This window comes from Patagioenas fasciata, chromosome 4 (assembly GCF_037038585.1).
Source record: "Patagioenas fasciata isolate bPatFas1 chromosome 4, bPatFas1.hap1, whole genome shotgun sequence".
Classification (NCBI taxonomy): domain Eukaryota; kingdom Metazoa; phylum Chordata; class Aves; order Columbiformes; family Columbidae; genus Patagioenas; species Patagioenas fasciata.
In genome coordinates, this window is record NC_092523.1 from 75,997,554 (window position 1) to 76,015,112 (window position 17,559).

A 17,559-nucleotide genomic window follows, 5' to 3' on the forward strand; every position below is an offset into this window, starting at 1 on the left:
TGACCGTCTTCAGATTTATTTTCTTTTTCCCCAGGGGTAGCAATGTATTGCACAAGCACATGCAGCCAGAAAAAAAATATATTTAAATTCTTTTAAAAATGAGACTGGAGCTGCAGTCATTAGCTCAAAGATAGGCCAGGTTGGACAGCAGCAGGTTCGTATTGCAGTTCTGAAGTAGCTGAAGGAAGAGAAGCAAATGCAAGCTAAGTTGGTGAAATTCTTTGCTTTAAGTCTGGGACCTGTAAAGCGCTTTCCAGAGTGGCCCAAGGCTCACTTAGTACTTTTTAGTCCCTAATGATGTTCCTGTTAGCATCTTTTTAAAGTATCTTAGCACCTGTAAAATCAGAATATCAGTTTAGAGAGCATCAAAGATTAAACACATTGTTGTGATTAATTTTTAAGGTAAGTGATTTTATTTTTGAAAGTCATGGTACCTTTTTCCATAGTAGAAAACCAAATGTGATCTGATAGCAAACAAAGTTGTCCCTGACTGATGATTAAAGAGGAATATTTCTTGTTTCATTCCAGTTGCAATCGTGGTCCTGGTTTGGGCTGTGGTTTGGTCAATCACTGGGGCTGAGTGTCTCCCAGGTGGAAACCTGTTTGGAATTCTGTTTCTTTATTTTTTTGCTGTTATTGGAGGTAAAATTTTTGGATTTATTAAAATAGGAACACTACCCCCTCTGCCTGCTCTTCTGGGTAAGATATCCTTCCTTCTTTTCTTCCTGCGTATTTGTGGTGTTTAATCATCTGTGTGCTATCTATATTTGGACTGGGAACAAACTGTTTCACGCTCAAAATCTGTAGCTTTTTTCCCACTGACTTTTATCTGTCCACACCAAGAAGGTGCAAAATTCTCCAAACTGTCTCAGGTCTAGTTGTCTGTCTGTTACTGAGGCTCTTCTCTTAATTCTTTGGGGGCCAGGGAACTGTATACCTACAGATTCAAAGGACCCTTCAGTCCCCCCTGCCACAGTTACTTAAAATTTGGTTTTAATATCACTAAACAGGAATCTTACTCCATTCCTCCTGTTACAGTAGAATTATTAATTCATAAGGAAATTATTGCTGAGCTGTTTCACATGTATCTCGCACAATGGAAATGTTTTCCAAAGAAAACACTACAGGAATTCCCTACTACTGGTAATCCAGTGGAATTTATTCCTGCTCCTTCTTTTATCTCAAGGTAACTGGAACCTGAGAAAATAAATTCAGCACAAGGAATAGTTCTAAAGAGAGTTATTTTGAATCAATCATAACATTAGTTTTCATATCAAAATCTTATTTTGTTTTACATAAAAATGCAAATGGGAGATGAAAATGACATTAATTCTGACATCATCAGAATCTTTTCAGTCTCCTTTCCTAGAGGAGGTTTTAGGTTAGATCAGTACAATATTACAAAGTGCTGTGGTGTCAACAAAGCTGAAAAATGAAGTTCCAGGATCTTCTCACCAGCTGTATGCTGCTCCATTACTATGCTTAGTGCAGAAATAAGTAAAGCTGCTGACACGCAGTAAAACTTCATGGTAGAGTGGGCTACAAATACCTGCCTGTAGTGCACAGGTGTGATTTGGTGGCCTGTCGTGTGTCTCTCACGGTGGCACTGCTTACAGAAGGACTCGGTCGTTCATATGCGGCTCTCCACAGGCAGCACGCATGTTCTTGCACTTCCTAGTTTCACAAGCAAGAAAAATTGAAATGAGAGGGAGGGAAGTTTTGCATGTAGCGTGCTTGTCTGCAATAATACAAACACAGAATGTAACACACAGGGAGTCTGCCTTTTCTAAGTAAACACCCCCCTTTAATAAAAGTTTGGATTCTCCCTTTTTTAAAAATTATGTCTGTATCTAGAAGTTATGAGTTTATGAGTTGAGCATGAAACTGCTTATCGGACAGGTAATACTGAACAACAGAAACTTAAAGCATGACAGGACATGTCTGTTGAGTTGCCTAGGACAGAGTTCCTTGTTCAGATCCCCAGCATTTGAGGAAAATTGGAAATGAGTCAGAAGAAGAGACAGACAATGTCTTTGAATATTCTTTTTTACACTAAAAATACAAACCTTGTACTCCTACATACCTTTAATCCACTTGTGCTAGGTGCTAGTCTTGTATTTGAGTCACAGTGTCTTTTAGGCATGCATTGCAGAGAGGTTCTGTAGCAGGCAACATGGGGCACAACAGTGAAGATATCATTTGAGGTGGAGTTTTTTGCTTTGTCAAGTAGATTTCTAGGTCAGGGTAGCTCCATTGACTTGGACCTCAGGCAAATATTGAAAAAGCATGTGATCATTATGCTAGTCTGATATAATTGTCATGAGGTAGCGCAGATTAATTATGCCACTATTTTCTTTCCGTGAAGTAGTGGGAAGAACAGTGTCTGAAAGTTCAGCGTGTTCCAGGACAAATCAAGTCCACAGCCAAGACTCACACCAAGCTGGGACCAGCCTAAGCATAGTGTTTGTTTACTTTTGTCTTTTTTGGTTTCCTGTTTCTTCACATGGCTGGTATAAAATTAAGCCACAAAAACGTATCTTTGAATCATCAAGACCTACAATGAATCTCTGCAGATCTATATTTAAAGTTGACCTTTCCTGCACTTTTCTGTATCCTTCCAGAACTACAGTTCCAATACCTTTGCAGGAAGTCTATGATTAGACAGTTTTGCTAATATTTGCAAAAGGTTGGATCTTCAAAGTAGCTCAAATAGAGGATAAGACCAAGTTCCTGATTTTTTCCCCCTCTCCTTGTATAAGAGTCATATTGCCAGAGCATTTTAGAATGCCTAAGTTAGTCCATGATTAGTTGTTTTAGATTATATTTCTCAATGAACTCTGCATTATGGTTCCCGTGATACCTGCATTTCTTACACTTAAGAGGATTTTTAACAATTTCTGAGATAAGTATGCAATATCAGACAATGTTCCTCTTTTCATGTTAAGACAAGAAAAATATCTTTAAGGATACAGAGGTGTCTTTGCTTATGATAAGTACGACCTGCACCTGGTGAACAAAGCTGAATTTTGTTTACTCAGGCTAAAGCTGCACATCAGCATCCCATGGATTTACTCACAGGTGACCTGGTGTCTTCTGAGCCCATTTTCATCACTTTAAACATGTCTCTCTCTTTCTATGCTTCAGTCTCTATATTGTTAAAACATGGGTAATAATTCAGAACGTGAATTATTTCTTTGCCTTCCATAAATACATAATACGGTGTCTATTTTTAAGAATTCTGTGCATTTTTTTGGTGCAATAAAAGCAAGTCATTTGACAGGAGCTTATTTGCTTTCATTTAAGGGATGCTGCTTGCTGGTTTCTTAATCCGAAATGTCCCCTTCATTAGTGACATCGTCCAGATAAACCTACGCTGGTCTGCAGCACTGAGGAATATTGCTCTTTCAATTATCTTGACCCGAGCAGGACTTGGCCTGGATCCAAAGGTATGGAATCAGCCATTTGTGTCAAAGCACACAACAGCCCTCGAAAAAACCTGAATAATTGATTCTGTTAAAAATATTGAACTGTTTGGTCTTGGAGGATCTGCAAATGAAAGCATTACAGAAAGTGGAGTTTCTCTTGTACACATACGTTACTCTTGGCAGTTGGATTTGTACAGTAGGCAAGCAACCTCAAAAACACCTGAAAAAAACTGATTTTAGGACTATTTTCCCACTTGGTTTAAAGAAATTTCCTGAATTTTGAGAGCAGAACATCTTGAGGACATGTTGCTCCGTCATGGGCTGTCAGGAAGAGTTTACACTCCCTGACAAATTCCCTGTCACTTTACACTGACAAACTGAAACAAGTAAGGGAAGGGATCCCCAGTCCTTGAAAGAGACTGTTGCTTGTGTTGACACAATCAAAAAACACCAACAGCCAACAAAAAAATCCAAATCTGTGTGTCTTTTATTTACTTTTTTTTTTGAATCATTGCTGTTTTAATGCAAATATATTAATTGCACAGATGAGTTCTGCTGCAGTACAGAAACAATGCTTCACAGCACAATAAAGCCCATAATGTTCCTGTGAACAAAAAAAATGGTCTTCCTTTACACACTGTGAAACATGATGTTTCATAAATTAGAGAAGGCAACGCTTTGCCTGATCAAAATAAAACTGTACAAAACTGCTCCTATCTATTTAAGGGACTGCTTAGAGTTTATATAAAACTTAGGTCAAGTATAGCTAGTTCAGAACAACTGAACTGATTTCTCTTTACCAATAAAAACTATGGAGTTGCCAGTACTTCAGATATTTAGCAAAATAGGGTTTTGTCATTCTTGAAAAATGCCTGGTTTCCTGGATTACTATCATCTAGTTTTCCAGGACATTGAAGCTTGTAAGAACACAGACTGTGTTGTTACACACAGCTTGGATGCCCAGTTCTGTGAGACTGCATTTCTTTCTATTCCATGACAACCTTTTTTTGCCAAGGGGACTTCATCTTTGCCTCATTTTTCTCCCATGTGGCAACTGAAACTGCCACTTGGACTCTGTACGTAGCAATACTTTGATGCAGTTACAATTGCGCCTCAGGTAATCGAAGCTGTGAAGACAAAGATGTTAGTTGCTCTGGTTCTCAGCCCTGATGATGCTGGGATGAACTGCGCTGGTAAAAAGTGCAACTCATTGACTTTTTCTTTTCCATGTCAAAATTAGGGACCTATCCTAGCAGAGTCATGAGTGTGAAACAGAATTCTCTGCTGGTTCTTCCTGTTCCTCCTTCATGCAGGAACCTTGTTGAACCTCGACTCAGTGGGTTTCACTGCCACACTTGGAATTTTAGATCCAAATCCAGTTGTGCTTGACTCTGTCTCTGGCTTAGGCCACGTAAAGCTGTCATATCCTGCACTGCAGCTCAGAGGGGATTCTTTTAATAAACCATATCAGATCATAACTGTATTTCCTCTCTATAAAGCCAAGGGTACTGATACTAAGGTCTGAATGTGTTTTTATATTGCAGGCTCTGAAGAAACTCAAAGCAGTCTGTTTACGGCTTTCTTTTGGACCGTGCCTCTCAGAAACATGCACAGCTGCTGTTCTTGCCTACTTCTTGATGCGTTTGCCATGGCAATGGGGATTTATCTTAGGGTAACATACTCTCTTTTCTCCTGTGTGACAAAGGTGCCTGTTTTCATGTTACAGTTAAATGATTCAAGTGCTGTTATTTCTTTGCACCAAGCAGAGACCTCAGTTTAATGCCAGTTGGGAAGCTGTGCTTAGCCCCTGTGGATGTTTGCTTCTGTCTGGCTCTGTGGCTAAAGGTCACATTTCCAGGCTGTGGAGGAGTACTTGCATCATTGCTCTTCTGTGTTTGTGATCTGGACACTTAGGAATACGGATGGTGCAATCTCCGAGTCTTTAACCACAACACCGAGGGCTTTTAAGGTTAGAAAATGATACCACAATTTGGAGAATCTTCATGCTGGAGTTCAGAATTTCCCCATAGGGAGATACACGTAGCATGGTCTTCCTGTCACAAGTCAAGGATAAGGATATGGCGTATCATATTATATTTCCATCTAGCTGTATCTAAACTGGTGGACTTGGTCCAGACCTGTATACTGGAGGAAGATGGATTAACTCCTCCTCCTCTGCTGCACGCTGATTTTAATGGGAAAGAACTGCGCTACTGAGTCATAAAGCAAGTCTAGACCAGGCTCCTAAATTGGACAATCAAGGCCATAACTGGCCTGCATTGCAGACTTCAGTCTTAAGTCTGTGGAGCCCTTCACTTGTAATACTTCTGAGTTCGGCAGGAAGTAAAAGCTGATTGCAAATCTGCATAGAAATATCCGTGCTTTGTAATTAGCAGGCAAAGGTAAGGCAAATACCTTTTATAAAAGTGTGTGTAATTATATGTTAAGATAATTGAGGTCAGAACATTAAGTTTTTTAGTTTTTGTTTTTAGGAGAAGCTGAAGCTGTGTGTTTCCAGTTTTGTTCTAGGTGCAGTCTCTCCTGCTGTGGTGGTTCCCTCAATGCTGATTTTACAAGCTGGGGGATATGGGGTGGAGAAAGGTGTCCCAACTTTGCTAATGGCAGCTGGCAGCATTGATGACATTCTGGCTATCACAGGCTTCAACACTTGCCTTGGGATGGCTTTCTCTTCCGGTATGCTGGTTAATCTGTACACAGTGAAATCCAGAACAAACAGTGATATTTTAAAGAATGTGTGCTCTGTTATGACTGACTGGTTTGCAACTTAATGACATCTCCTTATAAAGTTCATGTATGGACTTGAATATTGAGAGGGAAATTGCCCATGATCAAAAGTCTTGATGTAGCTTTGTCTGCTCTGAGTTGTGGGTCACAACAACTTTCAGAAAACATGTTTTCCCTGTCTGCTTCTTCAGCTGCCAAGTCTGGTCCCTGGATACCCAAAATAAGTGCTTTCAAATTTCCCTGGGTCTGGCAATGTTCTCGCAGTGGCTCTTTCTCTGGCTTCTCTGCCACACTTTCTTGGCATGAACTTTCAGAGACAGAAGGTTGCCCTGTCCAGTTCTTCCAGGCCCATAGGTTCCCTCCTTAACCCCTTTGCCCCTAAGTCATTTAAAGCAGACTCTGTCCTGGAATCGTAGGTCTACAGGGTGGTTTGTGCGTGAAGGGTCTATGTATGGTATATTGAACCTGTTCTTCTTTTGCGAAATAGGTTCTACTCTGTACAACGTGCTCCGTGGAGTGGTGGAAGTTGCTGTTGGCATAGCAGCTGGGGGAATTCTGGGAATGTTTGTTCGATATTTCCCAAGCCACGATCAGGTAAAAACCCAGTAAAAAAAACCCACAACCTTTTATAAAATAGAGATTCTTTGCTAAGGGATGATGTTCTGTAGTTATTAATTCCTGCAAAGCTTTTTTGGGGGGAAAGCTGTGTTCAGGGCTAACAGCTTCCAGGTTGCAAAGCCTATAAGGTAAGGATGTGTTTTATAGGTGATTACTTGTTTATTGCAACAATAATAATGTATGATCTCACAGTCTTCCTGATGCAGAGTTTGGAACCCAGCTCACCATCCTGCTCTCATTGAAGGTGGTGGAAATGCCCACAAATTAAGGAGAAAGGGTTTGATTCCCATTTCAGACAGTAAAATAATCATCAATTAGACTGATGTGTGAAACATTTATTTCTATGTTTCCAGTAGGCCTAAGATTAAAAATGAGTAAAGCAGACAGATTATAAGTTTTAAGTGATTGTGCATGTCATTAGTGTTAATGAGAATGTGTTACTTTCAATGAAAATGAAGTTTATTTAAAGTGGTAGATGAATTTACTATCAAGGGGCAAGTAAGTGAACAGAAAATTGTGGAAAAATGTAGATATGTCTTGGACTACTAAAGTCAATTTGCAAAGCATCTCTTGCCCTCAGTGGGATCAAATTTTCTTCTTATTAAATAACATTAGAAGTATGATACAGGAACTAAACAGATCAATAGAAGTGGGGAATAATGGCAGAGATAAAACTGTCTGCTGTGAGACTGGATCAAATTAAAATAGACTGTCCCTGGCAAATGTTTGCTTGGCATGTTCTTAAAAACATGTAGTGGCAAGGATTTACCTCTCCTTGGAGAAACTGTTCTAGTACTTGACTGCACAGGTAGGAAATCTTGTTATCAGAGTTGAAGCAGGGCTGTTAGAATAGAGCATCGTGTTCCTTATGATACAAAAAGCCTTTTGGCAATAAGATTTTGGATGGGCAGAGGAAATAAAATATTAACTTTCCAAAATTTAAGATTCTTAGGAATCGATATCCAAAAAAACCTCAAGTCAACTAAGCAGTTCAAATCTCACTTGAAAGCTTTGATTCTTTCACAATAGTTAATGGCAATAATTATTTTCAATGGTTATTTTCAAAATTAACAGATGTAACCTTTTTCTTCCATTTCTACAATAAATTCACTTTTTTGTCTCTTTCCTTGGCTGCAGGCATCTCTGGCATGGAAGAGGTCATATTTTGTACTTGGGCTGTCCATGTTTGCTGTTTTTGGGAGCATCTACTTTGGGTTCCCTGGATCAGGAGGGCTCTGCACATTAGTCTTAGCTTTTGTTGCAGGCGTGGGATGGTCTGATGAAAAGGTAAATGTTTATATAAAGAAGCATACCATACCATAACTCCTTTGAATGTACAGCTTGACGGGAGTTTGAATTTCTGTCAGGAGTGGTAATGGTGCATCTACAAAGCTTTAGAGGGTGTACGGATTAAAAAAAAAAAAACCTATGTTTATTTTGGAAGCCTTTAACATTTAGCATGACAGAAAGTTACCATATATGTGAATATATATTGATACAGAGCCTAACATACTGACAGAGAAATGCTCACAGGCTTTTCTTAGACATCTTAAGCCATGTAAAGGAGATTTAGTTGTCAAGACATTTAACTAGGAATCCAAAACTTTAAGTCCCAGCGCTGTGTCTGTAAGCTTACACAGTGACTTTATGGTAAGATTTACAAATAGGTGTCCAAAATACAGCTGTGCACATTGCCTGAATCCTCTGAGGTTTTTTTCCCTGTGGTTTTTTAGGGGGTGAAATGGAAAACAGTAACTAGCTAGCCTCTCTCATCTTTCCCAAATCTCAGGCAGTGCATTCTGGATAAATTAAGAGAACAAGGTGCCTACAATACATGGTGATATAAAGCCATACAAAAAACATAGAAAAGACTGCTTTTTAGTCACTTTCTCAGAACTACTAAACCTTCTTCCTCTTACTGTTGTTGCCCCCCTGCATTTCTGTACCTTGGCATGTCTCACTGCTGCTTTTGCTTGATACCATCTACATTTAATGTTTTGAGGACATCTTTCTCTCCAAAGCTGTAGCCGTGCAACATGCAGTAGGAGAAGGGGAGAGATTCTGTGATTCTGTGAAAAGAAACGAAAGGGAATCAGATATAGCAGAGTCCACATTATTATCCCCATCTAGATGTGACTTCAGTAAGATCTCAAGGTTTGTTAAAACAATGAAAAGAAACCATGGTTTCTATTTAAAGTATTATATTGTTGTCCAATTTTAAAAGAAGAAAAACTCGTCTTCGGACTTAACTAGTTAAGCATTTTACAACTGATAAAGCTCTCTCTTGTAAAGTTTTTTAAACCAGTTCAGAAGTAAGGACTGTAAAAGAGTATATGCATTCTATGAATGCTTGGTTTCAGTTCCTTTGATTAGTGAATGAAGCTTCTTGGCCTTAAGGATGTTGATTTCAAAAGCCTTAGCCTCTTTTGTCAGACACAGTCAGAGATGCCTGCATACTGTATACTCAATATATTACCAAGATTTTCCTGCTGAGCTTCTGAAAGGCCACTGCCTCCTACTGTCCGTGGTTTAAGTCACTTAGCAAATGCTGTCCACAGAGAGCAAGGAACATTGTACCTATTGCTGGAACAGTTAAATGGGCAGTAAACAGACTCAAATAATGCTAGCATCTTTAAAGAGGATTTTTTTTTTTTCCCAAAGAAGAAAAGGGTGTGATAACAGGGAGAAATGAGACAAATAAAAATGTTGAGAGATCTGTATATTTTCACCTCATTCTCCTTAAGGTTATGGAAGTTTTTGTAGTTGTAGTCATTTGCGATTCCATTGACTGAAAAGCAAGAGATGTTGCAGGATCAGTCCCAGAGAGGACACCAAGGACAGGACATGTCTAGGCCCTGGATTGGTTACTAAGTGACAGAGCATCACATTTATATTTTCCACACAGGCCAACCTGAAGGTTAATTGGCTACTGCAGAACTCCATTAATTAAAAAATAAGTGCTACTAGATACGCTACGTGTACCTCTTCACGTAAGTGGAAGATTCCTGTTTATCCTGGCAGCAGTTGCTTTAGGAAAATTGTTAGGTGTAAACACAAGGAGAAAAGATAGCTTTGCTCTTACATAGTATGTTGCATAAAGAAGTTCAACGCTTCTTGCAACTACGGGATTTCAGAGTTTCTCAGTCTGACTTGGCTCCTGCTCACATTCAGGCAGACCTCTGAATGCAGTGAGTGGAGTTGGGTCATGACTGAAACTTCTTGAGGGTCTCACTCTGCTCGGATATCAATGGAAAAACACACTGAAGTTCCCAAAGGCTCAGAAATTTCATGGCAAAACTGTTCAAATCACATCTTGTAAATACTGAAAATCCGTTATGCTTTATTTTCCTCCTCTTGTCTGCAAACTGCTCTCTTACTGTTCAAACATCAGTGATTTTTATTTCTTTTATTGAGATAGAAAGCATTTATTTATTAGCAGGGCTAGACACATTGACCTTCGAAAGGTGCACAACTGATTTTGAATCTTTTAGTATTAGGTCAAAGAAGGAGCAATTCTGGACAATTGTTATGATGCATCCTTAGTTTGTTCCTTGATTATTCAAATGTTCTGTCTACTTGGCCATATTGTTGTGAATTTACAGATTATTTTTGTTTTGATTGCAGAGGGAAGTAGAAAAATTTGTGGCAGTTGCATGGAATATCTTTCAACCTTTTCTTTTTGGTTTAATTGGAGCAGAAGTATCTGTTATGTCTCTTAGGCCTGAAACCGTTGGTAAGATCATTCACTAAATATCCAGCTTTCACTACTGGCTTCCAAAGAATCTCTATAAAGAAATCTAAAGCAAAGCAGACCTACAGCTGACCCCAGCCCCAAAAAAACCCAAAACCCAAACCAAGAACCAACCCCACAGTTCTAGGAGGCTTATTCCCCTCATGTACCTGTGCACAAAAATACTGAGAAGTGCTTGTCTGTTGCAGGGCTCTGTGTTGCTACATTAGGCATTGCCCTGGCTGTGCGAATCATAGCAACGTTCCTGATGGTGTGTTTTGCTGGGTTTAATTTCAAGGAGAAAGTATTTGTCTCGCTGGCATGGATTCCCAAAGCCACTGTCCAGGTAAACAGTCCAGCATGACTTCAATTCCAGGCTAAATCTACTATCCTTAGCAAAGCTCCTTGTAACTGGCATAGCAGTAAACGGAGAAAGGATCAGGCTCAATGACAGCAGAGTGTAGTATATGGATAATTCATATTCTAAGCCACCCTAAGTCTGCTTGAGAAGTGCTTGGAGAGCCTTCTATGTGAAGGTGCTTTGCTTTCATCCTGAGTTGTCCTCTTAATAATGGCAGTGAATTGTACATGTATCACAGGAAGTTTAACTATTTCTCAGCAATTGCAGGGTATGGTGCCTTTACGTACAGATTCTGAGAACTCTCAAAGGTAAAAGTGTCTCCCTCCTGCACATGAAGTGTCTTCAGGGACAGTCACACTAGAGGCTCAGAAGGTTTTCAGTTTGTGGTCATTTTGGTAAGGGATAGTTTGATAGCCATGTTGCTGGAGAAGCATCAGGCTGGCTGCATTCCTGCTCCTTTATTTCAGTGATAGTTACATCATTTAGACTTTGCCTCAATAGCATGATTACTTGCAAACAAAAGCTACTAATCAGAAAAAGCAGGGATTATTGCAAGATATGTGAACTAAATTTTCAGAAGCTGCTACCGGCTGCCTGCTGTCAGGATGCATTCTCAAAGTGTGGCATTTTAACAGCCACAGTACACAATATACTGGCCCATTTCATTAATCACACATCCTCCAGACATGTGGATAAGATAGCAGTTGAGCAGTATTCTTCACAGGAGGGAATCACCCAGATAAATTCAAAGTGTAGCCAAGTGAAAATTGTTCTCATAGATGTAATACAACATTTACTTTTCTATGTGCTGCCTAGAAACAAGTGGTTTGGATGTACTAAAAATGTCACATTTATGTTAAATGTTGACTGATGATTAGTCCATTTTTGCCCTGTTTCAGTGCTAAAGGTCACTTGCTCCATCTCAGCAATGTTTTCTTTCCTGCAGGCTGCAATAGGTTCCCTTGCCCTGGACACAGCAAGAAGTCATCAGGATCAGGAACTGGAAAAGTATGGAATGGATGTGCTGACAGTAGCTTTCTTGGCTATCTTGATCACTGCTCCAATTGGAGCCCTGGTTATTGGCTTGGCAGGGCCCAGACTTCTGCAGAAGGCTCAGACAAATAGCAAGGAAGATGATGAAGGTGCTGAGGTTGGAGAAGAGGCAGAGGCCTGTGAACCTTCCTAAGATGGACATCTACAGGAATATGGTCCTTCAGCCCTCACACTTCTATTGAGTAAACACATTTGTCATCTTTCTGGAGGAAAGCAAAACAAGTATCAGTTATGTCTGCTATTTTAAAAGCAGCCCTGGTGGAGTTTTATAAAATATTTTTATGTGTTGGTGGTGCCTTAAGAGATGAAATAGCTGAACATACAGGGAACAGGCTGGCCAGGCAGTGAGTCACTGAAAAGTTAGCAGTCAACAGTTACTTGAAATGTGTGGGTGTGTGGCCAGGGAGAGGATTGGAATTGTTCAGGCATGGAGTGGAGTATAAACAGAAGAAAATGGAGACTAATGTGAATAACTTCGTGACAGTTGAAACTGGGCCATGAGATGATAAGTTGAACAGCTCAAATAATGCAACCTCTGAATATGAGATTGCTGACACACGCTGAACGAGTCCTGCCATGGGTTGGTGATTCCTTCTCCTTCCTCACTCAGGTTCCAAAACTTGCCTTTTTTACTACTGCTGTTCTTCACAGCTCGTGCACTTCTTTGTGCCTTCAAGGCACTGTCAGCTCTGGTCGTAGAGCAACTGGTATCTCCTGGTACTTTGTCCTAAGTTAGTACTTATTTGGTTGAGAAAATGCCATGATCAGGTCCTTCTCACATCTGCACTTGGATAACTGCAGCAAAGAAAACCAGGTATTTGCTAAAAATATAGCCAGTTAGTGCCTGTTTTTCCAAGAGCTGGTTGGCTGCATTGACTGTGGAGAGTGGAAGCCCCTGAGATTTGCCAGGGCATTTTTCTACCTCTGACTGACGCAGAAAACTAATAGACTTTAGATGAACAGCCTTGAAAATGCAGTGCTGAGGGGGATGGTACAAAGCGAAAGGAGCCTCATTCTCACGTACCTTCAGCAAGGCTGCTGTGTGAAGGCAGCTGTTGTGGGGAAGCAGTGTTTGGGACACAGCGCTGGCACTCTCAGCACATACCCAGAAACACAAGTTGTGTGCAGCTGTGGATTGATCATGTTGAATATCGTGCTGAAACGTTTCACTAGAGGGACCAAAAAGTTCAAATGTGGCTTTCTTCATTTTATTTAATATAGATGCCTCCTGCACAGTCAGTTGCAATATAGTTCACACTTGGGTTTTTGCATCCCCAGTCAAATTTCCTTTCTCTTCTCTGTGACTGTCCTAAAGTCAGGAGTAAACCTCCTCTGTTGACCAAAATCCTGCTCTTGCCTTTTGCTTTGGTATTAGTTAGGGTTTAGTATCAACAGATACCAGCAAATCTTTCTTACTCTGCTCCATTTTGTACAAGTAACTAGCTCCAAGTAGGTAATTCCCAGCTCCATTCTGAGGCATGGAGCTAGTGCAGCATCCGTCAGAAACTGGAAGGTGTGGTAGTGTTGGTTTTTGTTTGGTTGGTTGTTTTCTGTTGTTTTTGTTTTAGTAAGAATGTTAGCTTGTGCCTGTAATCAAGGTAATCAATGCCTCTCTGCAGATTTCTACACTACAGTTCACTGAACTAATTTTACAGAACACTGTAGAGAATATATTTGATGTGTCTTGATATTTTTGGCATAAGAATTAATCAATTCTCTTTTAGCTTTTACACTTTTAAAATGCAACGTAAAAATGTACAAAAATACTTTTAGAAGAAAACTATCTGAAACTGTATTATTTGCAGAGTGTCCATGTCTGCTTCTGTATACAGATTAATTACAGCTCAGTATGTGTGCCTTTGTATGTGCATTCTTCTCCAAGCCAAAAAGAAAGCTTTCTAAGAAATATTTAAGGTTTATAGCCTGCGATTCCAGAACAGTGACAGAAATACCAGGAAATCATTTGGTAAGTTTTCCCCTAACAGTTGCCAAGTATATTGACGTTTTTCTTACTATACACACTGCTGTTCTCTCCACTTCCTTGGGGATTGTAAATCTTCAGGTCATGTTTGTCCCCTGATCAGAAAGGAAGGTGCTTTCAAACTGCACACTGATGAATGGTCAGGGTGCTGTGCTTGGTGGTTATTGTGTCAGACGTTGACTTTGGTGGCTGTTCTGCCCATTTTGCATGGTTAAGACGCACTCTGCTACCTAAATAGGGGTAGTTTTAATAGGAGGTTGTTGTATTTGGAAATTGTCATGTCTGTAAACCTAACTGATGAAGGAATATGGTGTTCAGTTCATCAGTGACTGCCTATAAAATAATTCTACTTGAGTAAAACTTACAGCAGCATAATAAAAGCTTTATATAGTTTACTTTTCATAAAGTTTTATCAAGAGTAGAATCCTGCAGGGAGGGATCACTATGCCACACGTGGAGTCTGTTCAATAACAGAAGTGTGACATGTAAGGACTACAGCCCTTTAAATTTGAATACAACCTTAGGTATGCAAGCAAAGCTCTGATAAACAGCCCTTGTTCATGATAGCTTCTAATACTTGCTCACCATCATAACAGCATCTCATAAATCGGATTTATCGTGTTCCCTTACCCTCAGTGCACTCTCAGTTCATTAGATCGCTCCCACCACTCTGAGTACTTGAATAGCTGTAGCAATGAAAAGTGTCATTTGCTAATCTAAACTAAATTGGATCAATTTTCCTTCCCTTGTCACCATCTGTGGATGTTTCTCACAAGACAACTTTCCCCCAGCTTTATGAAATCTTCAGAAGAATCAGGTTAAAGCTATTACATAGACCTGCAGATCTAAAATGAAAAGCACTAATGCTTTATAATGCTTCTCTTCTTGCCTTCCAGAAAGGAACAAAACACTTGCATATTGTCACAAAAGAAATGTTATATTTGGGCTAAGAACCTAAGAGACTGGAGCTTTTTAATAAGTATCACGACAATTTCAGCTGATTTGAAATAGCAGTTAACTTTGAGAGATATGATTTCACTTTTTATCAGAGGTTGTGTGGGTGAAGTCATGACATTTAAGACCACCTCCCTTCTAACAAAATGCCATTAAATCACTCATAAATAATGTATAAATTCAAGCCAATAAAATCTGTATGCCATGCCAGTCTCTTATTTGCAGGAAATAAAATCAGAGCACAATGTGTAATAAACTATAACCAGAGGAGTCTGTCATACAGGCATAATCACAGGCATAATGTGCAAGAGTACTGAGCACAGTATGTGTGTGCAGTTCCAGAAGGTTCCCAGGAACCTCTGCAGCAGAAGGGACTGATGGCACAGCACGTTCCTGGTGCTGAGCAGCAGGCAGAGTTACAGCAGGCAGCATATGGGAAAAGACAGAAATCTGCCATCTGGAAGCAGGGAGTCACACAGGTCAGGGAATGCTGCGATAACGTAATTATAATCACTGCTTTCTGTCTCTTTTTCAGCCAAATGGAGCGTTTTAGGGAATATAGACTGAAGTCTAAAATTAACTGAAACACTCATGTTGTGACACAGCCACAAAACGGTGAATTACACAGTTTTTGCATTTTGCTTTTTAAAGAAATGGAGTGCAAGAGATGAAGATTTGCGCTAGCTGCACCTCAATTACATTTACTTTATCTAGTAGCAGCCACCAGTCAGACACCTTGCTCTAAATATATTTGTTTTATGAGTTTATTTGTGGTCTATAATAACTATTTGTTCAAATTTATAATCAAGAGAAGGGTAAATACTGCTTGCTCCCATAAAGCAAAAAAGGCATGTAATGACATGCCAAGTCCAGCTTCCCCTGATTTTGCTTCAAGATCTGGTCTACTGCCTCAGTCCTTGCCTTTATTAGCATTAGGGGCAAGTTTATCACTTTGTGTGGAGCTTCAAAATTAGGTTAGAAAAGTCATCCAGTGGCAAGACATCATAGCAGGTAACTGGTTCAACTTTCTCAACTGCTCATGAGATACAGTGCTTTGGAGACACTTCTTAGCTAGCTATCCCTGTAGACTTTAGGTAGGATAATTTAAACCAATTAGTAAATTGTTTGAGATTTTTAACAGAAAATTCTGTGGCCATGAGAGACAGTACTACCTTGACAGGTTTTGAAATGCAAGGAAATAGTAATTTATCTTGCTTGTAAAGTTAAGTCTCACACTGTCATTCTCCTTTTAGAGGAGCTTTGTGGGAGAAACAAAATGAATTTTGCTGTATTACTTACTCCAGCAGGGTTTGTCTGAGTAGAGCAACAGAAACAAAACCAGGATTCATGTATGTAGTTTACTTCTCAGGCTTAAGAGGAAATCAAACTATTTGAGTGATAAAAACTGGAAGCACATACAGACCTGTATATAATTACAGCCTGCTACAACAGGCTGTGGATTTTGAAGCCTGAGAAAATATTTAAAAAGTCTCAAGACAGGCTTTTGCAGTTCACATAGTGATTTCTTCACCAAACCCAAGAACTGGGGCTTGGTGTTCAATATACCACACCTGTAAGTGAAGACTGAATACAAGACACTTAGTAACATTATGGATTTTCCCCTATTATCTATGTTATATCCTAATATAATGTTTATGGTTTGCTCACCCATCAAGGTAAGACCACCATGTAGCATGTAAACATTAAAGACTGTACCATGGTTCTACTACACACTTTGTGAAAGCAGGCATTTAACATACAATCAGCCATTTTTTGCTGAAAGGCAAAAGGTTTAGGTACCTAGAACTACAGCTGTTACAAACGCAGGTTAGAATGATCTACCTTAGTTCTGCTGCTGCTGCGAGAGCCATTATATGAGAACTGCTTCCTGACTTGCTTTCTGTTTCAGCACTGTGGCAATCAGCTTTGGCAATGGCACACGGCTCTGGGGCTTCCCACCTGCCTAACAATGGGTCAAATGAAATGCTGTTAAGAAACAGTTGAAATCTGCCTTAGTACAATTGTCTAAAATTGTAGCATGGATGAAAAAATTGTTTTTAAACTGATGGACACAGTCTCTTATTGGAGAATAAAGCACTTGAGAAGAATTAATTAGAAGTCTAACAGTTAGATAAGTAGCAATTATTTACCTGCACCTGAAATTAAGCCATACCACAGCAAAGTTCTCACTTGCCCAAATAATCATTTTGAATGGGTAGCAAGCCAAGAATACAGCTCAGCTCTGCTTTCTTGGTTCTCTCATTTAACCAATTCCTCCCATGAAAGTCCCTGCTGCAAAAAGTAGCATCTACAGTGCAAATTTGTGTTTCTTTACAAGAGCTCATGAATGATCAACACAGGGGCCTGAAATAGGGGGATAATGTTAGTGGCTGACCTGCTCAATAGTTGAGTTTATAGGGTCTGGAACTGCAGCACTGCACCGAGGACATGGTATGAGACTGTCTGGCTGTGTGGGGCCTGTCTGAGCTGGGCTGCTTTGCACAAGACTAATAAACTGCCCACTTATGCACTGCACAGGCCAGACCTTCACCTAGCATGACCTAACACTGCTATGCTGCCTGCCCTCAGTGATATCCATTCACAAACAAAGAATTTATGATCTTTTTTTCCCTACTTAAGTGAACTTTAATTTGCTACTGAAAAGCAGAACAAAAGATAGCTTCTCAGCAGA

At 39.8% G+C, this 17,559-nt stretch overlaps 1 protein-coding gene and 1 long non-coding RNA gene across 3 annotated transcripts in view; one reads left to right on the forward strand and one right to left on the reverse strand.

Moving 5' to 3' along the window:
• Positions 1-15,072, forward strand: part of SLC9B2 (solute carrier family 9 member B2) — a 20,782-nt gene extending 5,710 nt beyond the window's left edge. For both annotated transcript variants that reach the window (XM_065837686.2, XM_065837685.2), the window contains 9 exons: positions 529-699; positions 3,304-3,446; positions 4,970-5,097; positions 5,944-6,119; positions 6,658-6,764; positions 7,926-8,075; positions 10,413-10,521; positions 10,728-10,864; positions 11,826-15,072. In XM_065837686.2, the coding sequence (XP_065693758.2) occupies positions 529-699; positions 3,304-3,446; positions 4,970-5,097; positions 5,944-6,119; positions 6,658-6,764; positions 7,926-8,075; positions 10,413-10,521; positions 10,728-10,864; positions 11,826-12,065 (1,361 nt within the window). In that variant the 3' untranslated portion in view covers positions 12,066-15,072. The remainder of the gene's footprint in view (positions 1-528; positions 700-3,303; positions 3,447-4,969; positions 5,098-5,943; positions 6,120-6,657; positions 6,765-7,925; positions 8,076-10,412; positions 10,522-10,727; positions 10,865-11,825) is intronic.
• On the reverse strand, positions 1,354-9,356 carry LOC136101505 (uncharacterized). Its single transcript, XR_010651343.2, has 3 exons — positions 8,735-9,356; positions 2,084-2,264; positions 1,354-1,674 (listed from the first exon to the last, which is right to left on the reverse strand). It is a non-coding gene; the product is annotated as an uncharacterized lncRNA (long non-coding RNA).
• Positions 15,073-17,559: the final 2,487 nt, after the last annotated feature.